The following is a 24,693-nucleotide window of genomic DNA, read 5'->3' on the forward strand; positions in this document are numbered from 1 at the left end:
ACTCAGGTGAAAGCCAGTTCAGTTCACAGGCAAGGCTTAGCAGTGGTGTTAAATGCCGTGTGTTGGCACATCAGCCTCTGCGGTAAGCTCCAAAGCGGCCTGTGTCCCGGCCACATGTACTGGAGGCCAGGAAAAAGCCAAATACCAGCTCCCAGCAAGGAAAAAAAATCCCCAGCCTGCTCGCGTGGCTGCGGCACACAGAGCAGGCGTCCACAGCACCTCAAATTCACCAGCCAGCAAAGCCAGCGGGAGAGGTGCTGCGGGGGTGCCTGGCTCTTGCTCGCTCTGCCGCACGCAGAATCGATGTTTAAGGGCACATCCTGCCCTGAGGGACTGGTTAATCCTGCTCGCTCGAGGGATGAATGCAGCCAGTGACTTGATTGCATTTACAGTGTTAAGCCAGTTATTGAATCCAATTAGTGACTGTCGGCTGCTTGTGGGGTCCTGAGCCCAGAGAAGTGGATCAACCCTGAGACCAGGAGGGCGTCTACAGGCTTGCAAAGCAGAACCTGTGCTGAAGAACGACCAGGCATTGCTGCACCCCACAACCCCTGTGTCCGCTACCTGGCAGTGGGCTGGAGCTGGAAGAAAGAGGATTTCACAGCCTGTGACTAACCCCAAAACGTGCCGAGGAGGGTCTCTGCACAGCAAAATTATTCACTTCCTTTTGAGGACGAACAGTAAGGCTATGGCAAAAGCCTCATCGTCCCAGGCAATTTCCCCTCTCTCCCAAGGTCCAGCAGCACATACAACCTCGTAGCCCGGTTGCACCAACACCTCCATCCCAGGACCCACGGTTCCTCCTCCCGCTGCCTGGGACCGTCCCAGCATCTCCCACCACTTGTGCCATTCATGACAGGTAGCTGCTAGTACAAGAGACACTGGCATTAAATGCACCAAAGCTGTCCAGAGAGCTGCTTCCACCATCAAGGGGCATAAGAGGGAGACCGGGACTCCCGTTTTCCCCTGCAGCTCTGATGTTCGTCTTCCCAGCTGAAACGTAGCTTCTCCTCCCTTCCTTCCAGCTAGCACACCTCCCACCATGCGTCGGACTCCTGCTAAACAGGACCTCCTTCCAAGCAGCCGTCAGTGTGCAGAAGTGGGCTGAGTGGCCTGAAGTCACCTTGTCCCATCAGATCTCCTGTTCCTCTCCGCTTCTCACTGCTCTCATGGGAACACAACACACTGGGCCACATCGTTGGGATGCCTACGACTCATTGGGTCTGTTGTTTGGTGATTTACAATAGAGATGTGAGTAATTAAGAATTAAAGCTACATTTCTGTGTCAAAGCCATTATGAAGACATTGCTGTAGCCTTTAAAAACCATCTTACCTCAATTAATCCACAGAGAAGCCTTTCCTCCCTCCAGGACAAAGATCCACCCTTTCACTCCCATATTGAATTGAATTCAAAGGGTCCAGACCTCCTTCTGCAGAAACTTATTAAACCCCCCTAGCCCAAAATTAAGACCAGTACCTCAGTTTTTCTCAGACATATCAATAAAGGGAAAGCAGCGTGGGTCATATAAATAACTGCCCGATCTGTCCAGCTTTGCAGTTAATTTGGTGGCTCTCTGTCCTTGTTCCTGTTGTGCTCACTTTCCATGAACAGAAAGCAAAAACGTTCATGGAAAATGGATTTCAAAGGCATGTGCATAAGTGTTCCTGGAAATCTAATTTTACGTTTTCAGTAAAAGCATCTGCTACCATACAAGGGTTGAGCAGGAAAAAACTATAAGACACTTAGCTGACCGCTGCACAACTACCTTCACTTGGTCCAAAGAACAGAAAGTGTGAATACATCCCAGCAAGTATAAGAGTAATATTGTTACGTAAGCAGGACAAAGCAGCTAAAATCAAATTATTTGCTACGTTTTTTTCTTTCATGTGGCATGAACAGAGGGGTTTAAAGCTCAGTTTTTGCAAGATGTTGCTTGCAGGAGGAGATCTGTTTGGAAATGCAGCAGGTGGCTGGGGATAATGGGTGTGAGAGGCCCTAAATACCCATCTGCCTATTGAGTGTGTAGACGAGCTCACCAAATGATAATGAAGTTACCTTCCCAGGAAATGGGAAAGAAATGATCAAGGATAGGCAAAAAAGCACTTAGCTAGAATTTCCCTTCCAGCTTTTGACTAAGATATTTTTGTTGTCACAGAATAAACCAAAGACTGGTAAAAAAACTGTTGCCCAGGGTAGCGGAAAGGGACGTAAGACAGAGGAGAACTAAAAAAGCACCCCAGCATGATACAGGAAAAGCTCCGTCAAGAATAATGAATCTAAATTCACAGCCCCAGTGGCTGAAGAAACAAAGGATGAGTTTATCTGGCTCTGGAGGTCAGAGCCTTAATGTGCTGTTAATAGCATTTATATCATAAAGCAGCGTCGCTGCATTAGTTTTGATTTAGCAATGCCAGTTTACATCAGCTGAGGAAGCAATCCATAAATTCAGCTCTGCATCTCTGTAAATACAGTGAGGGGAAGAAAGGCTTGGTCATCTCTGGAGGACGTAACGAGGGGCCCGCTGGGCTGACCTGGGCACTCCCCGGTGCCCACCCTGCTGTCACTCCTTTGTCACCTGCCTGTGAGGTGCGAAAGGGACAGCATGTGGTCTGCGTGGCTCAGCCGCTGGCTACGCAGACCCATCCGTCCACTGGTGGACAATTTCATGCCCCACTCCAGCCCCACTCCAGTGGCTGGCTGCACAGGGAATGAGCCTCGGAAACTCTCCAAAACTGAAGTGTCGGTAGAAGAGATCTTAGGATAAAACAATAAAAGTAATATTAGCAGATTGCTGGGACCAGCCAGTTTCACTCAAGAGCTCTGAGGGAACTCAGACGTGAAACTGCTGACCTATTCAGTAGAATGCCACAGCAGCTGTTGGAATGGCGAGGCACCACAGGAATGGAAGGTGGCAAATGTTACATTCATTTTTAAAAAGGGCTTTTAGAGGCCATCCAGAGACCTGTGGGCTGGAAAGCTGGGCAGGGCGAATTGACAGAAAGTATAACAAAGAGCAGAATAGCTAGACATGTGATAGAACGGGAAAGAGCAAAGTTTGTAGAGTGAGAGCTCGGGCATCGCAAATCCATTCGTGTCAACACCTGGGCAACTCGGCACATTCGTAAAAAATCCAACTGCAACCAAGTGGAGGTGATCTCAAAAAACTGAATGACAGGTTGATGAAATGACATATGAAACTCACCAGCAGCAAATACAAAGCAAGGAGCATGAGGAACACCAACCCCAGCCATAGAAAGACCATCGGGGGCTCTAAATTAACATTAGTTAGGAAGGAAACCTCAGAGCCACCGAGTTTGTTGAAAACTCCAGCTCACTGCTCAACAGTTGTCAACGAGGCAAAAAAGAGCTTTAGGAACGCCTACAGAATGAAGAGAAGATGAAAAAGTGACCATTTCTAGGGTACCCCTGCCTCAAACACAGGGAATACATACGTATATCGAGAAGGATGTAGAAGAACAGGTGAAGACACAGAAGAGATGGCATGGAAACGTGCCATGGTTTCCATAGGCGGGCAGGCAATCTACAGTAGCTTTTTCTGCTCGGTCATCTCAAGAGAGAAGGGATGTGAGAGAGGTCGTGACAGCTCATGAGCAGCGTGGAGGTGTGAACAGGAAAGCATTACTTGTCGTGTCTGCTATCACAAGAGAAAGGCAGCACAACCCAATCCATTGGGCTGGAGGTTTAATACAAAGAAAAGGAAGCACTTCTTTCACACGATGCAAAATTGAATTATGGCACCCGTTGTCACAGGATGCTGTGAAGGCCAGAATTATAACAGAATTCCAAAAGGGGTTAGCCAAATTCTTGGAGGCTCGACCCATCTACAGCTGTTAAACACAATGACCCAGATGCCAGTCAAAAATTCCCTTAACCGCAGTCTGCTCTCTACTGAGCTGGTAATACCACAGAGGGATTGTGCTATGCTTGCCCCAACCTTACACCCTTTCCCTAAGAGTCTGCTTCTGAAATGAGCTACCCGATTAGCCAGACCTTTGGTCTAAGCCACTATCACTGCATAAGACATTACATACGACATAAGATGTATATTAAGAAATTGGAATTTATTGCAGGTGATGATCAAGTTTGTTCGCCTCACATGAATGTCTTGCCTTTGGCAGGCGCTAATATCTGATGCCTTGGGAGAAAGGCATTTCTGTCCTAAAAATCTATCTATCATGCCCCTGGCAGTCTGTACCTGATCTCCCACAGATGCTCTGCTAAATCCATAAACCATGACAGTGGATTACCTTTATCATTGATTTAACTGTCACCACTAAAAGTAGTTAGCAGCCATGAAATAAGCCAGCAACCGTATTTGAAGCAATGTCCTCCCGAGGCACATATTTCCTTTTATTAGTTCTTAAATTAATTCTCCTTCATTGCATGAAGCGTGCCTTATTCTCACTTTGCAGGATGAGTAAAACGGAAGTACTGATCACTTTCTATCTTGTGCACCATAATTTTGTACGCTCAACTGCTCTCCCTTCTGCCGCTTCTCCTTTCCAGCTGACGCAGGCCAAGATTACAGGACGATGCCTTTCACCGTGAGGAAGTTTTTTCCTCACTGAGGTGTGACTGCTGCTCTGGACGCAGTGAGGGAGAAGGTCGTGGGTCTGGGGATGAGTTACATGTCTCCTGCCGGAGGACAGGGGGACAGGTGAGAATCCCTCGTACCGTGGCTGGACCGCACCGGCACCAGCGTGCTTGGCTTGGAGTCTGCGCTCGGCTTGCTCCGTGCAAAAACAGCCTGTGTTTTTTATTGCTACCAGGCTAGCATCTCCTGCCAGCTCTAAGCACTTCCTTTTCTGAAAAAAACACAAGGTTTGATCATTCACTTTTGGGGCTATGCTAAACTTGCCAGCATCTGTTCCATCTGAAAGGAGGGAAAAAACACCAATCCCGGACTGGGAAAGAAAGGAAAAGGAACTAGGTACCAAGTCGTACTGTGAGAAACGAAGCCAAGAAAAACAGCATCTCGAGAGATATTAGAGACAAAACCAAACATGGTAAACAGGAGCAGAGACAGATTTCAGAGGAAAGGCAGGAAGACGGTGACTAAAGCACCAAGAGTGAAACAGTGTACACATGGAAACTGAGTCCAGAGTCCCAGGGTTTCTTTGTTCTTGTTTTTCCTACCATTTCACAGAAATCACGATGCTGTCAAGATCCCTCTATAGCCAAGGGTCAGCGATGTCAGTGAAAGTTGGTGGAGCTGCACTGATTTATATCCATTAAGAAGCAACTTTCTGAGATTTCCCAGAATTACCGGGGTTTAAAATAATGCCCTGAGAACCCAGTTGAAAACAGCAGTTGGGATTATTCATAAACCAGGTCATACTAAAAGCTAGATCAAAAATAATTAAGAATACCTCCATTATTTTTTAACAGTTGCAAAATTCCTAACTTTGGATGGTCACAGTGAAAACACAACCCTAGAAAAACACGTGCATGACACTTATCTACCAGTTCGAGAGTCACGGCAAATGCATACAGAGCTCTACAAATTCCAGCTCAGCAAACAACTCTTTTAGAAAGCAAAATAAGTAAATACTATCTCTGTTGCCCCCAAGCTTTTGTTTAACTTCATGGATTTACCTTGCCACCACTCTCCTCTTCCTTCAAAATGTGATAGGTGGATTTGAAACTAAAAACTTCAGAATGAGGATCTAATTTTTTTCAAAACCCACCATTGTTCATTGGGAAGAAAAAAATCCCTTTTTTTCCTGAGTGTTTGCCAGGTTAAACTAGAGGTTGCAAATATTGAGGGGTTCCTTTGGAGGTGAAAGCCCTCCTCGCCCTCATGCTAACTGCACGCGCAGAACACAAAGCCTTCTGTCGCGAGCGTCCCGCGTGCGTGCTGTGCAGAGGACAGCCCAGGGCTATGCATGTCTCTCAAAGGCGCGAGGGAAACACAGAGCGAATGAAGTCAAACTGGGGAAGAGACCGAGGATCTGGTTCCACAGTCTAAGCAGCACGGTCAGGCCGGTCCCTCCTTCTGCACTCCCCCAGGTCCAGCCCCCCCACAGGCCCCTTCCCCTTCCAGCCTCCTGCCACCCACTCTCTTCCCCTCCTTTTGGCCATTCCCTCCCTAGCCCACGCTCAGTAAATAACATCTCCACCAGCTTCGGTGCCGTTGTCGCAGTTCGCAGGCAGCCGCGTTGGGTGCTCTCACAACTGCTCTTGCTAGAGCTGAGGTGCATCCCCACCTGCAGCGAGGGCAGCGCCGCAGCGCGTGGTCGCAGCAGGAGCCTCCGCTCGTTTAAAGCCAGCCAGGGCGCCTCCGCAGCGCAGGGCAGCCAGCGCTGTACACACATTCCCAGCCTAACTAAGCCTGTACCTCTCCAGTGTTTTCTTAACTCTCAAATTACATCTGAAAGGAGAAGCGCCATCACCCTGGAGTCTCTCCCTCCCTCTCTCTGCCCCTTTGCTCCATTTCCACCACTGCCTCAGTCTGGCTGGGGCCTCTTTCAGACCAAGGTGACACGGGTGGAGTGCTGCTCATCTGGTAACGACTAAACCACGCTTGACCAATTTCGCTCCGAAGACCTCTCTTACTGTCAGATTTTATAACCCGATTACTACAGACTTGGGTTAGATTCAGACAGATTGCCTACCAGCGAAAGGCTCAATATCCCATTATCAGATTTGTGAGCCCGCCATTCCTCTTCGTTTACTATGTAATGGAAAGTGTCAGTAACGTCCTATGGACTTAGGCTTTAAAATGAGTCTTAACTATGCAAGTCGTATATATATATCAGGTGAAAATACTCCACAGAATCATATGGAGGACAACAATTTTAAAACATTTTTTATTTAAATATTAAATAAAACACATCGACTAATCATTTTGGTGTACACGCCTCATTTTAACATAAGAAATAAAATGATTGTTCAGTCATGATAAAAAATAAACTATACATCTCAATTAAACCAATCACGTAGTGTCTTTAAATACCCTATTGCATTGCAGTCTGCAGAACAGCACTGTCAGGATATCTACAAAAAAACCCAAACTTTTAAAATGACCTCTTTCTGCTCCAGCAATAATTCCAAAGAGGTTCTACAGCAATTGGAAAAAAAAAACAAACCCACTATGAAAGTAAAGTGCTTGTCATTGCTCAGGACAGGAAACAAAAGAATCTGTGGCCTTTTGATCCATGGCATTAAACAAAACAAATATTGAAGAGGAAATTCTGCGTTTTCAGTATGTGTGCTACTCCTTACAAAACCGAAGGCGAAGTTGCTGCTTTGTGATGAGCTGGCTTCTTCTGGCCCTCCTCTCCGGTCATCTCCACGCAATCTGTTTTTTGGGTTGGTTTTTTTTGGTTTTGTTTTTTGTTTTTTGTTTTTTTTAAACCACTACAAATGAGCATGAGACTTTGGTGTTTTCCCTGCTGCAAGGCACCACTCATTAACAGAAATTCAACTCAAGCAATTTTCTCTCACTTTGAAGCTTCCAGACCACGTAGCAGCAGTGGCAAGCTGGAGATGCACCAACATAGACACACAGATACAACACACAGATAAAGAGGTCGTTTATGGAGAGCCACAGACAGAGCGAGCCACACGACATCTTCAACTCTTCCTACTCCCACCAATTAACCTGGTCGATCTTTGGCTTTTTTCTTTTTTTAAAAAAACAAAACAAACAAAAAAACAGGTATCTGTATTATTTGCAAATGCGTAATACTGCAGGTTGCATGAAGCCAAGGTAACTTGAAGGCACCCTGTGTCACTCCAGGGAGATGGGTCCTTTAAGCATTTAGACAGAATGCAGCTATTTTCTGACATTCGGATGGCAGCTTCCAGCCAAGCTGGCTCACTGTTTTCTCACCTGCTTCCAAAGTTTGCGCGCCCTACCCTACTCATTCCTGTGGGAACAGAGTCTGTTCTCCCCTTTATACCTAAGCATAACTTCTGCTGATACCAAAAGAAGTCATGCTCTGCCTTGGGAGGGGAGTGGGGTTTATACCAGAAACACAATATAAGCATATTACAAAATATAAAAAATAACTAGTGTTATATAGTTTTCTGCTTCCTATTTATATACATATACAGCATTAAAAACCATACGAAAAAACACCTATCTAATCCAAAACCTCATTTTGCTAATATGCCAAAACCAAACCAACCAAAAACAAACACCCAAAGGTTGTGCTGTTTTACTCACTTTTAATACAGTTTTGTTCAGAAATAGCTGTACTCCGTTAGAGTAGAATTCTGTTCTAGCCTATTCCTTTTGTCTTTGTCAGTATATAATTATAACCTCAATATTGCACATTTCCCCAAGAGTCAGTTCTGTTTGGACCCTGATAATGAAATGCATAAAAACATAATTAGCAGCGGAAATAACAACGTGCAGCACTAAGAAATACCCCTCAGGCAACTTTGTAGGCAACCTCCAGGAGGGCTTTTCAAAAAGAAAACCCTTCCCATCGCCCCACCGGTACTAATGCTTCCCTCCTCAGTGCCTCTGCAAGAATATGAAAAACCTTAGCATTTATAAAAAGATTCCTAAAGATTATTCAGACCGACAAAATATATGCATGTGTGCACATATGTATATACACACACACACCACCCCCAAACAAACATCCCTGCAGAAGACCAGACATTATGCAATTTGGATCCTGACACAAGGGATACATTTTCAATAGATTACTTGCTTCTGTACTAATTAGAAGGGGGTTTTTTTAAGCTTTTCCAGCTGATGTATCAAGCAAGAAGTTCACAGTTTTCATTTTAAGTATACATATCTGGGAGGTGTGGAATGGGGATGTTGGTTCCTTTAAATAAAACGAGTGTTAACAGGAGAAAAGAAAGCCAACAACAAATGGCAATGCTTCCATTTTTGTCTTCTATGAATGCATAATGCTGCATGCCACTGGTTTTCTGTTTATTTTCTTTAAAAGAGGTAATCATCTTCACAAACCCATAAATGAATATTGTGATAAAGGGAGGCTCTGGTCCCTTCTTTGAAAAGCCTCTCCCTGCTGTGTCACCACTACTGACAGCTGCTAATCTTGCATAACAGCAGAGCTGTATTGGTCTGACTTGAGTACAGTACCGAAGAGTTCTTCCCCAGCCACATCCCTCCCTGTCCCCACAAATGCCCCACCCATCTTCCCCATCATTATTTTTTCTTTAAAAAATTCAGTTTCTATTCATATTTGTTCAGTGCAAGAATAGTAGAAGCAAAAAGACATACATATTGCTTGTTTCAGTTCTATAAAGTTGCTAGCTTTCTGAGCCAGACAGCCTCTTCACATACTTCAAAATTTATTGCTTCTGAGAGTCACTCGTCCACACGACACCAGCCAGCCATGGACCCACACACGCCATGGAACAGTGCTGAAAGTTCTTCGCAACAAGAGCAGCGTGAGCTATAGCAGCCGGGGCTCTCATTTGACTAGGACAAACTTCCCTAGCTGGTTGGAAGTCAGGTCCTCCATCTCACAGTCCCCGTGCTGCAGAGTGACAGCGTTATAGCTTGGAGACTGTGCAGAGAAACTCTGTTGCTGAGAGAAGGTGGTGCCGACGGGAGAGACGTTGCTGCTGATGTACAGGTGCGTGTCTAGAAGGTGAGCTGCTGAGGACACCGGTGACACGCTGACACCAAAGAAATGAGGTTGGAGCAGTTGGCTGTTGCCAGCAAAGGCCAGCTCAAACGAGTTCTCTCTTTGTATCTCTGACAACAGAAGAGAATTGGTTGCTTTGCAGGTACCTACGCTCTCAGAGGAGGGGACGCCATTTGTTGCAGATGTCTGAGAAGTCTGGGGACAGGCTGTTTGGAGTAGCTGGTGATGCTGTAGCTGGAGCATTCTGAACAAAATCCAAGGATGGAAGAGGTTAACTTTCATTCCTCCTTTCTTGCCCCCACCCCCGACCACAATTTCCCCTTTGTTTCCTTCTCTCTATCAAACCCCTCCCTACCCAGCCAGTACAATTAGAGCAAGCTGACCACGCCAGGTCAACGTGTTTTCACTCGGCTTTTCCCCATGTTGGAGAGGGCGACTATCACTAGAAAGTTATCTAGTCACCATTTGGCCTGCTAATAATAGATGTTCTAGAGACAACGTGTGCAGATAAACCGGAAACTCAATTTTCCATCTTGCTTCTATGGGAATGAAGAGGTGCCATCACACATGACATTTGAGGCCACTGGAACTGTGCCTCCTTTGTGGGCTGTAACTTTTCCAAATTACGAGGTCTCACTTCCTTGCCATGGGAAAATTACAGGAGGAGGCAGAAGAGGAAAGAAATCATTCCCAAAACTAACAAAGAAAAACACAGCTTGCAATGGGGAGAAGTAATGCTTTCCCCCACAGCACCAAACTGCTTCTCAATTCAGCAACCTCCAAATATTTGGACGTCGAGATTTTTAAGTGGAACTGCACATCCTGTGTTACGTATGCCAGTGCAGGAAGCCACAAAGGAAGCCAAGCAGTTTATCTGCTGCCACACAGCAAAGATGGAGGATAGGAATCCCCAGTGACTAAACTCCCCAACCTCTTTTGCTGTGTTTACTCCTCCTCGCTTGCCCCTAACCAAAGTAACCCCAATGAAAACAGCAAAACTCCTCCCGGCCACCTTCTCACCTCTGCTGCTGTAGCACCTCCTCCAGGAGGCTTCTTCCCTCTCTGCCGCTCCCGCTGCTGCTGTACATGCAGGTGTTCGGCTGAGTGTGTTGGAAAGGGCTCATGGCACTCCTTGCTGCCCGAGATGAGGAGGACTGACACACCTGCCGAGCAAAGCCTTTGATTTTATTCAAGCCGAGAAACCCCTTGGCTCGAGCGTTCTTCCGCAGCTGCTGCCTAAAAGCCTTCAAGCCTGTGGGACATGAGGAAAAGAAATGCACTTTAATCCTCCTTAGCATTTGCCTAGGAGTCTACTTTACAGATCAGCCTTTCTGGGCAGCTGCCTTCATTTGCGTGAGAATTGTACTAGAAGAGACCGTGACTCTTCAGTTCACGTTCAGCCCTCTGCCTGATGGTCTGAGCAAAATTTACATAACGGAACAGGGTTTGGGACAGCTGCACCCTTGTGTAGATGGACACATGCACAGCAAAGGAGAAACCTGACAGAAATCATGATGTTGTGCACTCCGTATTTTAGGAGGAAGGCGGAGCCTGCCATCCCACTCACGGCAGCAGAAACATGTTCACAGGCACGCTGAATCAGTATCTGAGAACCTCTCATCTGGGCACCTTCCTCAGGGCATCCGACCCTCCCTCAGGGACCATGAATATGACAGGCAGAATATCCAGATGGCTGGCCTCAGTGTAACACTAACACGGGCAAGCAAGTATCCCTGCACGCTACTCTTTTCTAGTGGCAGTTGGAAGGGTGCAATTCCCCAGCAATAAAGCAAGGAAGACATTACCTTGAGTTAATGAGGTATCAGATGCTCGCCTTCCTTCTTGGAAGCTGACAGGCAGGAGAGAAGCACCTCCCATGCAGCCCTGGGCTTGTAACACTGGAGCGTCAGACTGGGAAGCTAGGAAGGGCGACGTCATCCTAGCTGTGGCTGGGCTCCCCGTCATTACTTGACCTGCCAAACAGCTGCTCAGGGCCACTGAGCTGTCATTTGAAGATGAAGTAAGGCAGCTGTCTGAACTAGTTCCCTCTGTGGGGCTTGCAGAAGAGGAAATGACTATACCTACGGAGGGGAAGGAAGGAGAGAGAAAGAGCATTCCCAAGATGAGTACAGGAAGGAACAAACATGACATCAGAGCCTTCTGCCCACCTACACCGGCACTAATAAGCAGCTGCGAGCCGCAGAGGTGTCCAGCAACTCGTGTTGTCGCAGGGCTTGACTCCAGCAAGGGGTCATCAATGAATAACCTAAGTTTGGGCTCCTGTCCAGCTGGCAGGGCTCTGCCAGCAACTCCAGCACCACCAGGGTATGCTGGATCAGGCCTACAGCGTTTCTTTAGCATAACAGCCCTGACACGGGATTATTGTTTTGTGAACAGTTTTGCTTGTTTGTTTAGTTCATAGGGTCTGGATGTGTACTAAATACAGTTAGTGATGACCTTTTTTTTTTTAAAATTCAGGCACCCCCACCTCCCCCGGTACAACAGCAGAGGCAAGCAGAGAAGGGTTATACCCTGCTTGTGAGAATGCTCCCTTCTAAAGTGATCTAGATGAAACACAACAGTGCAACGTCTCTTCCTTAAGGGCCATGCTTATTTATGGGAAGACAGAACCGTGGAGGGCAGAGTACAGACCTCTTTTCTGGGCTTTCCTATCCCAGTCAAGGTAAAATCAGCACATACTCCCCAGGCATTTGTCCGCTATGGCACTCCTTCTCTGTCCTTTTCCTCTAACTACGGATACCCTTCCTCTCTCCCAGACTTACTTACATGGAGGGGCATGCTGATAGAAATGAGTGGTCACTTCGGCCAGCGTGTGCCTCCTGCTGGTGTTGCTAGGGATGCGGATGGGGTGGTCATATGCCTTAATTTCATCTTCCAGCTCCTTCTCTTGCCTTACTTCTTCACTAATGGTGGTCTCCAGCAGGCTGTTGGGGGAGATGGAGCGGTTCCGGAAGAGCCCGTTGAAGTTGGGATCCACAGGAAAGAACACAGGCTGCAAAACATGTCAGATCACAGACTGAAGGATGTTTCACTTATTTCTGCACTACCTTTTAATACCCTCCACGGCTCTGTGGCATGTCTTCAGTAGGCGTACTCTTTGAGAGGCTACTACGACACCATGCCCAAATGCCAAAGAAAAGATGGGAGGGAGAGAACAAGAGAGTTACAACCCCTGTTGTTTTGGATTGGCAGAACAATGAAAAAAAAAAACAAGAAAAGTAACACACAGTTTAGCTGAGAACACCAACCTGTAATGGATTGCTCATGTCACAGTCCATTTCTGCCTGCAAGGATGGCTGAATCAGGCTCTGAGGTTGCTGGTAAAGCAGAGATGATCGCAGAGTTTCACCGGTGAGACTGTCCTGAGGCATCTGGAGAGAGAGAGCGATGCACAGAAGCCTTCACATACACCGCAGTTCCACATGACTTTTCAGATACTGGAGGCTCAAGGGATTTCAGAGCCACCTTCCGTGCAAGCTTTCTCCACGTACTTTCTATGAAAATTAACAAAGCTATTCTTTCAATGCCAAAACAAACACAAAACTCCTTCTCCTAAGTTAAGCAATTTAACTGCAAGTACAATTTGAAAAAGCACCCAGAGCACACTTTAAAGGGGGTGGGGGTGAGGAAAAGAAAAAGAATGTCAGAAAAACATACAAACTGACTCATGGAGTACTTCTAAGGATCCTACGGGATATATAACAAAGAAGTGTAACTGATCCATGCCTAAGAGGCCAAATTTCCATGAGAAGTCTAATCTTCTGGCTCATTATTGACCTGCACCGGAGACAGCCTATTCTTTGGACCATGACCCACAGGCACTTCTTAGGAAATAGGCCATTAGTATTCAATCAGCCTCCTGCTGAAGTTCCCTCTGTCCTATCAGAGGGAACCAGTATCAGAATTGGTTTTCAGAAGCCTGAGAGCTACCATCTTGTATTTTCCCGTAGCAAGGGGCAGGAAGAAGAGAGCCAACAGACGTGGCTTCCCAGGTAAGTAGTGCCCTTCCTTACCTCGACATTGCTGATCTCGGAGCTCCTCGGCCTTTGCTGACGGCCAGTTGCTGGACGACTCGATAGCTGGCTGCTTCGATACTCCTTGAGGCGCTCCAAGAGCAGGTAATAAATTGCAGCAAAATGGTTGTAGCTGCTGTTTTGCAGAGACTAGAAGACATTGAAAGGACCCTTGAGTTACAGGTAACTCAGGATATAAGCAGACAAAACTCATCACTGAGGCCTCATAATAGTGCAGTCAAAAAAACAAGTAAAAATCCAGAAGGGCAGTGAAGATTACTACACTGCGACGCTGGATCAAGGCTAGTCACAATGACATGTATGTGTCTGCACCATTGGCATTCTAGTAGTCACTGAAGATGCATCTAAGGGGCAAGCACTTCTCACCTCAACAGTTCTCTGCCTGTCGATGCCAAGTGTTTGCATGATCCCAAGGACCTGTTCATTGTAGTCACCCAGGTTGGAGTTGTAGTTTTGCATGGAGAAGGACAAAGACTGCTGCTGTTGAAGAGATGGGTCAGCTTGCATCCACTTGTGCTGCTTTATTTGGGAAATGGTTATTCGCTTGGTTGGGTCCACAACCAACATCCGTCGGATTAGTGTTTCACAGTCTGGACAGCAAAGATAAACTCATGAGCAAGGGGTAAAAATAACAGCCCAGCCCCAGGTCACTGCTAAGAAACCTTCCCAGCAACAGCGTAAGATGTCTGTGAAAATGGGAATTAAAGGTTTCTGAGCAGCTGATGCCTGGTCTGACTACCAGATATTCAAACCAGCACAAAAGAGGTCCACATACATTTCACAAAAGCAACACGTCACTACAGGAAATGAAGCTGTACTGGATACCAACAGGTTTCAGGTGGCCTCACACCTTGTAGGAGAGCTAGTTTTGAGGGGATGCAGGTTTAATGATGTTACATTCACTTAAAACAGGTCAGAATTTAGTACAGAACCCCATCACACACAGCTTCCTGGTCCATGTATACTGCTTATTTGTTTATAATCAGGGAATCAAAGCCTTTCGCAACTATAACTGAGAAAGGTCAGACTTCAAAAGATACTCTTCACTTGAAGAGAGAGGCACATTCACTTGTTTTCGAATCCAAACCAGAAAGAGGTGATAACACTCTTCAGTTCCTTTTTCTCATCAGACTGTTCAAGTATGATCATTCAAGAAACAGTGCTAAGCCCCACTATTTCTGCTCTCCTTGACAGCATAGCCACACTGAAATATACCCCATCTGCATAGTTAAAATATCTTAGAAGAACTCCACCCATCTCAGCATTGCAGGCTAGTCTCATTAAAATCCTGTTTTCTCTCTTTTGTGACTGATTATTTCTCCAGCTGGGGTGTCAAATATTTTTGTAATCCATAGAGATACTCCAAGAAAGGAAACAACAGCTTTTAGATGCACCATAAAGCAGACCCCAGAAAAGAAAACGTGTGCAACCAGCCTCTGAACTTATTATAAGCACTGCCCTACAGAAATTACTGGATACGTAAAGACAAAGTGATTGCCAGCTGCAAACCATTCCCATCTGTCATTGCCTCAAGAAGGAACAGGACAGATATTCCTTTCTCTGTAGCCCCTTTTCTAACATTAAGGATCTGAAAAAAGCACCTTCGGACATGAAGTAAGGGATGCGGAACCGCCCCTCCAGCACTCTTTGCCTCAGAGTTGGTAAATTGGGTCCATCAAAAGGCAGAGAACCACAGACAAGGACATACAGCACCACCCCAAGGCTCTGTCAATAGAAAACAGCACAGCATGTAAGTAACCTCAGTAGAAGCAATGATTTTGAAAGCCCACAGACCCTCGTGAAGTGTGAAATGCAATTTCTAAGGAATATCAAGCTCACCCATATATCAAGGTGAGGTCCTTCATATTCTTTGCCTTCAAAAACTTCTGGAGCTGCATAGGGTGGGCTTCCACACCAAGTAGAGAGGGGCTCTCCCGACTTGTAGAAGTTTCCAAAGCCGAAGTCTGGAATGAAGGTAAAAGTCTAGGGTAAGACATCACTCAACCACATACTGATATTTCAGAAGTAGCAGAAAATGGAGAGAAGGGAGCAGATGTATTGCTTTGTTCTCTGCTTATTCATTTAAGCGATTCTCTTTTGTCCAGAGGATATGTTCAGAGAAATATCAGTAACTTTGTTTTATTTGCAGTTACCATAAATACATTTATAGGATGATCCTAGGGAGATTGAATTTGACGACATGCCTAATGTTGTTTATAGAGTAACCGCATATTTCTATTACCTGCTAACTTGATATTCATGTTAGCATCTAGCAGAAGGTTCTCTGTTTTGAGATCCCTGTGCACTATGTGGTGGCTGTGACAATATTCCACCGCTGAAAGAATCTGCCAGAACTTCTTCCGTGCTTCACTTTCACTTAAGTGCCCATTGGAGGTCAGATGATCTGCAGGACAAAATAAAAGAGGCAGAGGATTTAGAAACACCTAGACGAAATTTTTCATAATCCTGCAGGTGCTGCACTCGCTGTTCGACAGCTGACAACGCTAACCCTGGGTTTTTAATCAGAATATATATATTACTCAGGAATCGCAACAATAAAGCCATTGTTTCTAAATCTAAAAAACTGTTAGCTCCGGCAGTGAGGACTTACCAAACATTTCTCCATTCTTTGCAAACTCGGTAACAATGTAAAGCATATCCTTTGTCTCCATAACCTGTGAAGACACAAGAGAGGACATGCTTAAAAAAAATGCAGACCTCTGTAGTTTCACTCATTTTTCTAAGTGTATTCTCAAACATATCAGTTCAATTATGTATTTGCTGCAGCTGCTGGCAGTAAAGGCATCTAATTTTGCACCACGATGCTCTTTCCAAGCAAACTGGTAATGAAAAAGATAACAAATCAATGCTTGTGTGCCTACAATATACAATGGCTTCTCATGCCACTGTTCTTCTCACCATTACCATGCCACCTAATCTCCATAAGATAACTGATGAACATTTCAGTAATTTCATACACTATCCTGAATTCCTTTTTTGTTAAAATATGCATATATAGTTTTACAATTCATTTTATATATTTCGAACATGCAAAGACATGTCGCCTTTGTTTCAGGGCTAGCAGGTACTCAGATCAGATATTTGCAACTTGGACAAAGCAAGAAGTAGTATCAAATACCCCACTCCCATTTGGTGTTGGCCGGGGATACGGCAAGCCTCCCACGCCAAGTGACAATAGGTTGCTGTTTGTGTAACGGCAGCACTTGATGCACATCAACAACTGTCAATATATCACCAGGCGTTCACCTATCAATCTAGTATCAATTTCCTTTGATAATTGTTAACTTTTTCCTTTGGAGGAAAAAAAAAAAAAGAAGAACTAAAAACCAAACAATGAATGAGAAATGTTGAGCATTTCCAAATTCATCTTCAGTTACTATGGCACATCTTTCAAATGTTGCATTTCAAATTTTAAAATACAGCATTTCCCTGGAAGTGGACTCTCAAGGAGCAGATATTTTGTTTTGGAAGCAGAAGGCTCAGAACAGGTTAACAATCAAAAAAGCGTCAACGCTACTTCAAAGGCTGCAATTTCCAGGATCCTAACATGTAACCTTTCTGGAAGACTCTTGTCCTCCCCTCACTACAAGTACACACAGACACAAAATGAAAATAAACAAACAGGGAGCAAAGGAAGAGAGGTTCCCAGTTTAAAAAACTGAAGGAAAGTGTTCTGGGAAAGTTGCCAGCTGGATGAAATTAAGACGCCGTGCTGAAACTAAAACAATGATGAAATAATACAAGAACACACACCCTACATTGGTATGTCATCTAATTCCATCCCTGCTTCTCAGTCTCCACCAAACAGGTAAAGCATCAGTTACAACAACAAAGAAAAGAAAACTTCACTGAAAAGAAATTATGGTCCACTACCAACGTCATTTGCTCCATCAAGTGAAGTGGTTCAACTAGATGGAATTTAACCTGCTTTTCTAAAAGCTTCGAAATAGTATTTTCACCCACATCATTCCACTGAAATGAAATCAACCAAACTGTTAGAATGTTTCTGTATATCCTATACTGCCCTATGGGCAACAATGACGTCAGATGTTAACAGAGAATAATTTTTGTTATGATGGTTAATACTATAAATATCAAGCACTTCATGTGTGTCAAGGTCTTTAAAAATAATGTTTTGCCTAAGCACCTGCCTTACTGGCTCTTCAGCCTTACACATTAATTAAACTTTTTTTTTTTCCTTTTTTTTTTTAAGCTAACAAACCCAACGGTAAGATTGCAGCCGATAATAGTGTTTTCTACTGCACACGGACTTCCAGACCTGCTGCTCCATCCATCTATTCCTCTCTCACCCCCTGCCCTTCTAGACAGGTCCAGACAGACTGTGATACCTCATCTTCTTCTTAAATCCACATGGCACTATTTAAGATGATTAAGAGGAACTTATACCAAATGCTAATTAGATCAAATATTTAGAATTTGGAAAGCAGTCCTTGCTCACTAATCCTGTTTTCTGCACAACACATTAATTTGTTCTTACTGTTAAAAGTACCCATCAGTGCAGAAACTGAACAAATCTAAACCAAAATTCATGTTGTGAAACTCTACAAGGGGAAAGATATTTAAAATTCACTTTCAAAACTACACAAACTGGAACAGAATAACCAAACGGGTCATTTTCTGACATATTCTAAGATACCAACATTTACAGGCTTTTTCTTTTCTTAGATTAGAATTCTAATTCTTAGATTGGTTTGGTTTTTTTGTTGTTGATTGTAAATCCCTTCCACTTATGGCAAACTCAATTTTTGTGCTTTCTTCTCTGCTATCCTACAGGAGTTTAAGTCTTCCCCTTATCAAAAGCACGTAAGAAGTTCCAGTCCTCTAAACTGGAAAAGCAGAGGAGTTAGGAAAGGCAAGTTAATCATAGAAGTTCAGATAATCAGTTCCTTGATCTGAAACAAACTTCAGCTTGGTTTTAACTGTAAATTTTACAGTGCGTTTTGTCAAAAAGCTGTCTAACGTATCAGAACCTTGTTCAAAGAATGATGAATGACTTTTAAAAAATCCAGTTTATTTTAAGTGTTTTTCAAAAAGTATTTCAATATGCATTCTCTCTGCAAATATTTGATGTAAAATCATGTGCAAGAGAAGAGCACAAGCATATCTCATCTGCATGCTGCACTTCAAAGCTGACCTCTTACCTGATATAGTTTGATAATATGGGGATGATTCAAAAGCTTCATTATCTGAACTTCTCTATAAATCTTCTCCAGATTGCTTGGGTCTAACCTTGTTTTGTCTATTATTTTTATTGCAACCTGCAGATTTAAAAGATAATAAAATAAAATAAACCCAGACATTAAAAAATAGGTACTCTTACTGTTAAGATCTCTTAAAAGAAAAAAAAAAAAAAGCCACCCCCCCCCATGTGCACACACACACACTCACAAAATCCAAGTAAAGTAGCTTTTAAAGTACAGACTTGACAAAGCTGATTCTGTTTTTCTGAACTGCATAGAATTCATGGCACAGAACGTTTTCATTTTTCTTTTCTACGTCAAAGGATTACACATAAGGTAGTGAACAGAACTGCAGAAATTAGCACTGGACAGGATTCAGTAAATCTTTTAATCCATCCCATGCCAGTGAAAAACAGATTCCTGTAACAGACTATTTTCTAGAGTAGTGACCGATATGATTTTGACATGCACTACAAATGGAAATACCCTTGCATGCCCTCTAATAAATTATTTCTGCAAATAACACTGCAAGTTCTTTGTTCTTGAAACCTACACATTGAATGAAAAAATTAAACCCGTCTAAAGTCTTCAAAAGATCCTTAATTTCTTGGACTCTCTAGCAAACTAAGAGAGAGTAATTCAATGAAGCTACCGTAACACTCAGAAACGTAATTTATTACATATTCTTGCTCTGTTTTAATTTTGAACTCTGTTGAACACACCGGGCGAACTCGAAGCTCCTACGAACAGCCACACCAACTGCTGGTGTACACTCAAGAAGGCAGGCGAAGCCCGCCAGCCGGCTGGACTTCGCAAAGCTCGCTGCCGCTCTCTCCATCTCCACCGCCGGTTTACCTCACGATGCTCGCGGAGGCAGCCCACCGCTGCCAGCCCGGCAAGAAACAGGCTCTCCACCCCCCGTGCCCCCGCCAGCCCCAGCCTCCGCACCCACCTGCGTTTTGGTCACTCTGTGCCTCGCCAGTTTGACCACCGCGAAGTTGCCTTTTCCCAAGGTCCTCTCGATGTCGTAGAAGCCGACTCGCAGAGGCCGCTGCTGGGCTTGTCCGGCAGCGGGCACGGAGGCGTACTCTGACATGATCACCATGATTTAGGCGGGTGGCGGGCAGCGCACGCCGCGCCTAGGAGGGGAGCATCCGCGCTGCCCCGGGGACGCGGGCGCTCGCACCTGCACGGAGACGGCACAGCACACTCCGTCAGCCCCGCCCGCCGCCGGACCCTTCGCACAACTCGGCGGGCTCTTCCCCCTTCCCAGAGCGGAGCCGCGGCCGCCCCGTCCGAGCCCGCGGCAGCGCCGGCCCCACTCACCCCAACCGCCGGGCGCGGCCGTTGCCCGACCGTCGGAGCGGCCGTTGAGCCGTCGTTCCTGGCGGGCGGGCGCTCTCCGCGGCTGCTGGCGCCGGGCTGTGCCGCCGCCGCCGCGGTGGGGTGTGTGCGCGCGAGGGTGTGCGTGAGTGTGTGTGTGCGCGCGCGCGCGCGTGTGTATGTGTGTGCGTGCGCCGGGGGGCAGGCGGGAGCACGCGGGATGTCCCGGCCCCCCCCGCCCCGCTCCGCCGGCCCCCCTCCAGCACACCCCGCCCTCCCTCCCGCCTCTTCCCCCCGCCCACCGCCGAAAGCCGAGACGGGCCCATTGACGTCACTTTGACGCCAGAGAGACGCGCGCCCAGGCGCGAGGCTGAAGGAGAGCGAGACACCGGGCCGTTGCCAAGGAACGGGCGGCGCTGACGCGCGCGCTGATGGAGCCGTCGCCCGGGAGACGGAGGGGCGGTGACGTCAGGGCAGAGGGAGGGAGGGGGCAGCTGGGTCTCCTGCCGCCCCCCTCCCGAAGGTGGGGGGGAGGGGGCGCTGTGTTGTCACGTGACGCGTCCCTTCTCCCGGCGGGGTCGCCCCCTGCCGGCGCGCCCGCCGCCCGCGTCAACGGCTGGCGCGCGGGGCGCCGGCAGCCGTTAACCGTCTCGTAGCCGCTGCGTCGCGGCAGGGGGCAGGGGGCGGGGGGCGGCCGCGCCGCGCGGGTCTCTCCTCAGCGCCCGGAGCACCCGAGGCCACCGGCAGCAAGAAGCCCGCCACGGGCAGGGTTTGCCCACAGCCGTGGTACCCTGCCGAGGACTCGGCGGAGATACAGAGACTGCGAACGCCGCGCTAACTCCGCACGAGGGGGACCAGCGCCCCGGCAGCCCCGGTGACCCCCCGGGCCCTGCCGGCTGGGGTGCCAGGCCCCCGCTAGCCCCATCCCAGCCGCCGAGACAGCCCCCGCCCTCTGTCAGAGCCCGCCGGGGTGTGGGGCCACCGACAGGGACTGTCCCGCTGGCAGCAGGGAAAGTGTGGCTGCAGCCGTGCGGGGGACATTTTTTCCTAATCCCCAAGCACAAGCAGGGCTGTGGCCGCCCACCCTTTGTACCAACGCCCGCGGCGGGATACTGACCCGCCTTCCCCCGCGCAGGGCCGGTTTCCGTTCCTGATTGTTTCCAGGGCGTGATGGAGGGGAGCTGCCGGGGACTGCTGCCGACCATCCCCTCCGGCACCCAAGACAGGGGCCGACCCGGCCTGGGGACAGCAACCCTCTGGGTCCACCAGCTGGGCACAGACAGGAAGGGAAGTAATAATAAAGAGCCTATATATATATGCAGTCCTGTGATACTTTGGCAACTTACTCATATGTTCTGAATACACCTGTAGCAATTATCTCTGGTCAGTCTGGAAGCGAGGCTTGGGAAGTTACCCTTTTGCACACTGAGGCTGAAGAGGGCTGTTTGGGGTTGAACCTCAGCACCCTAGAAGTGCCTAAGAGGTTCCTCTCAAGGTCAAATGTGAAGCGGCAGATGCACTGGGTTCAAGCATGTAGGTCTTCACCCTTCACACAGTAAGTGACCAGAATGTTTGTGCATTTGGTCTCAAATTCCAGTTTAGCCTTGAAAATAAGCCTGCCACGTCTGTTATTCAACTTTATCTTCTCTGTTAGAGTCAGCCTAGGCTTTTTTCAGGCAAGCAATTCTCCAGTCGGCGGTTGGGCTCCTGACTGGAAGACTGGCTTAGTTTGAACCCTTAGCCTGACCATCATGGCCAATGGCACACTGGGCCGTGACCCTCATCTTCCATCCAGAGGCACCATGCAAATTGGATTTGCCAAACTGCTTGAAATAAGGCAATGCCTGGGGTGGAAAAGGTATAGCTCTGCTTCACACTGAAGATTTCAAAGCAATCAGTACGACTGTTTTCACCTGTAGTTGGTGGTCTCCTTAGAGTCCATGAATGACTTCTAAAAGGCTCAGGAGGGGCCCACTATGGGAGGAAAGCAAGCTTTTTGTCAGTTTTTGTAAATTTACTCTAAAGATGGGATGAGAAAAATGTGGTGCTCTATATAAATCAAATTACATGATATATGAGCTTGAGAGAGATCCATTGGGACATTCTACTGAAGCAAACAGGACTTCCCCTGCGTCTCTTATCTAATGAACTATACTGCTTGTGTTACCTGCCGTAACGCTGCAGGCTCTTTCTCCTAGAAACATGGAGAAATAACACCTGAAATTAACCCCCAAACTTTTTATCTCGACCATTGCACAAAACTCATGCTGTCCCTAAGCTTATTTACTGCGAGCAGGCAGACTGGCAGCCCGCAGGGCTTGAATGGCGCTGGGAGAGGGCAGTGGCTTGCGGAGCTGGTGGTCAGGAGCCGAAGGACAGGAGCTGCTTACATGGAGGCAGTGGTGTGACCCAGGTCATGGGACTGCTATGCTATTTGGTGTAAGGGGGGTAATAGCACGCAGCCAGCCCGGGCTATTGTAACATTCAATTAGTGCTTACACAGTGCCTTGAATAACTCACATGAAAAGCTGACTTGTTATTATTATCGTTATTATTAAGCTAACAGTATATTCTCTGTGGAGCTCATGAAAAGGAGGTGACGCACAAACAGCACATACAGTAGCAACTGCATGTGAACAGTGCCCCAGGAGTTATAAAGAAAAAAATTACCTTAATAATGGTTCCTCTGCTGTGGTGGGATTTTCCTCCCTTTAATTATAGTTGCTGTTTTCATTTGAAATTGATTAAGTGTTTTAGGATGGCAAACAGAACTGGTCTTTTTAGAAAGAACGCTCAAGACAGCCAGCCCCAGCTAGGAGCATAACATTTTTATTTCTTTTTAAAGGACTCGGAATTTCTTTCTTCCCAAATGGGAAGAAGAGGACTGGATTTGGTGCTCTCCCTAAGATCTCATGATTTTTTCCATCCTAAGGAGAGGCGGACACCTGTGCCATGGGGCTGCCTGGAGAGCGTAAGACCTCCCCAGAAGGCTACACTGAGGAGAATCCACCATCCTGATTTTAATTACCTGCATTGGATGGAAGAGGCAAAAAGAACTGGCAAGTGTAACTACCTGTGGAAGGTTCTTACACAGACCTGCAATCTCTAGTCCAGAGGGTGGGATACCTAGAGCTGCTGCAGTGGAGGAGGGAGCACATAATTTTTAAGAGTTACAACACTATTGTATGATTTATTGAGAGTTAAATTAAAGATCTCCTTCATCTATCACTCTCAGCAACCCTTCGGTATTTCTCTTCCATTTTCATACATATGGGTCACAACAGCTTCCAGCAGTGCTGCTCAGAAGTAGCCATTGCACAATTTTGGTAGTGTCATAATTACATCGTTTTTCTACCACTTTCACTATGAATTGATACTGTCAAGGCATTACGAACCTCTTACGCAATCCCGTTTTATCATCATAGAGGTGCTTCTGTTGGGGAGGTTGCTGCTTTTGTAATTTCTGCTTTAACACTTTTGCTGCCCTCTGGTGTTTTGGATATCCTGAACGAGGAATCACCTCGGAGAAGCATCCATGGTCAGGAGAGGCATAATTACGGAGCTGGCTTGTACATAATGAGGGTAGAAAAGTGAGGAAAGTGGAGAGGTACTTTCCAAAGCATCTCCACGAGGATGATCCTTTGATTTCTCTAGGAAGCGGGGGAAACTAGGAGGACAAAACTGCTAAGATTTTCCATTGCAGTAGTCCTCCCTAAGGGTGGCATGGACTACGGATGGGAATATGCATGTAGACGGCTGCCGCCTTCCAGAACTCATCTTGCAGATATTTCCAGCAATTCAATCTTTAGTCATTTCACTCAGCATTTTCTATCAGTTTCAAAACAAACTTAACAACAATAGCAACTTTCTTCACTTGGCAAAAAAACCCAAAACTGAGAAACAGAAGCATTCCTTTCTACCCATTTCACCCTCCACAGCTAAACTCAGCCTGGTTTGCTATGGTAGGATTGCTCGGGCAATGCCTGCAGTATAGCTGTATTTTTCTCTCGTCTTTTTTTTTTTTTCCCCAGAAAACACCAGTGTGATTATTTTGAAAATCAGATTTGTTGGGCTATTTTCAGTGTCCCGTCATTTACACAATTTAATTGAGTAAAACCTTGCTGAAGTCAGTAGAGTTGCTCCTGGTCACACCAAGTCTGACTCTGGCCTAGAAAAAAGTAAAATGGAAGGTGTCACGTTCCAAAAAGTACAGTGACATTTAAAGTAAAGAAGATGAGATAATCAACTAAAATACTTGTAGGCTTACTTTAAAGACGTTAGCTTGAGAAAAATGGTGCATGACTATTTCCAATATGACTTCAAAGTGTCTTTGAATTTGAAAAAATCCAGGCTGCCACTGCAATTTTGGCAAAAATACTTTAAAGCGAGCAAATCCTTACTGAGGCACCAGAATGGTATCCAGAAATATATTTCAGACCACTGGAATGTCTTTGGTCATAATATTGCATCAGAGTTACATAATTATGATCACA

The 24,693-nt window shown here is 46.3% G+C and overlaps 1 protein-coding gene across 1 annotated transcript; it reads right to left on the bottom strand.

Moving 5' to 3' along the window:
- Nucleotides 1-6,804: 6,804 nt before the first annotated feature.
- On the bottom strand, nt 6,805-20,335 carry SIK1 (salt inducible kinase 1). Its single transcript, XM_075173505.1, has 14 exons — nt 20,204-20,335; nt 19,830-20,063; nt 18,839-18,955; nt 16,267-16,330; nt 15,898-16,059; nt 15,495-15,619; nt 15,257-15,380; nt 14,022-14,245; nt 13,635-13,784; nt 12,870-12,992; nt 12,388-12,613; nt 11,406-11,681; nt 10,621-10,852; nt 6,805-9,844 (listed from the first exon to the last, which is right to left on the bottom strand). Exons 2-14 carry the CDS (start codon nt 19,980-19,982, stop codon nt 9,424-9,426), a joined length of 2,397 nt encoding a protein of 798 aa, XP_075029606.1. The 5' UTR covers nt 19,983-20,063; nt 20,204-20,335; the 3' UTR covers nt 6,805-9,423.
- Nucleotides 20,336-24,693: the final 4,358 nt, after the last annotated feature.

This window comes from Calonectris borealis, chromosome 1, assembly GCF_964195595.1.
Source record: "Calonectris borealis chromosome 1, bCalBor7.hap1.2, whole genome shotgun sequence".
Taxonomy (NCBI): Eukaryota; Metazoa; Chordata; class Aves; order Procellariiformes; family Procellariidae; genus Calonectris; species Calonectris borealis.

What these genes read in the sequence shown, in the direction of transcription:
- SIK1 (XM_075173505.1), bottom strand. Translation starts at nt 19,982, where the DNA reads ATGGTGATCATGTCAGAGTACGCCTCCGTGCCCGCTGCCGGACAAGCC. An exon ending in ACATGAGCAATCCATTACAG is followed by an intron (nt 12,614 to 12,869) that starts GTTGGTGTTCTC and finishes CATGTTTTGCAG; the next exon opens with CCTGTGTTCTTTCCTGTGGA. An exon ending in TGATACCTCATTAACTCAAG is followed by an intron (nt 10,853 to 11,405) that starts GTAATGTCTTCC and finishes CATGTCCCACAG; the next exon opens with GCTTGAAGGCTTTTAGGCAG.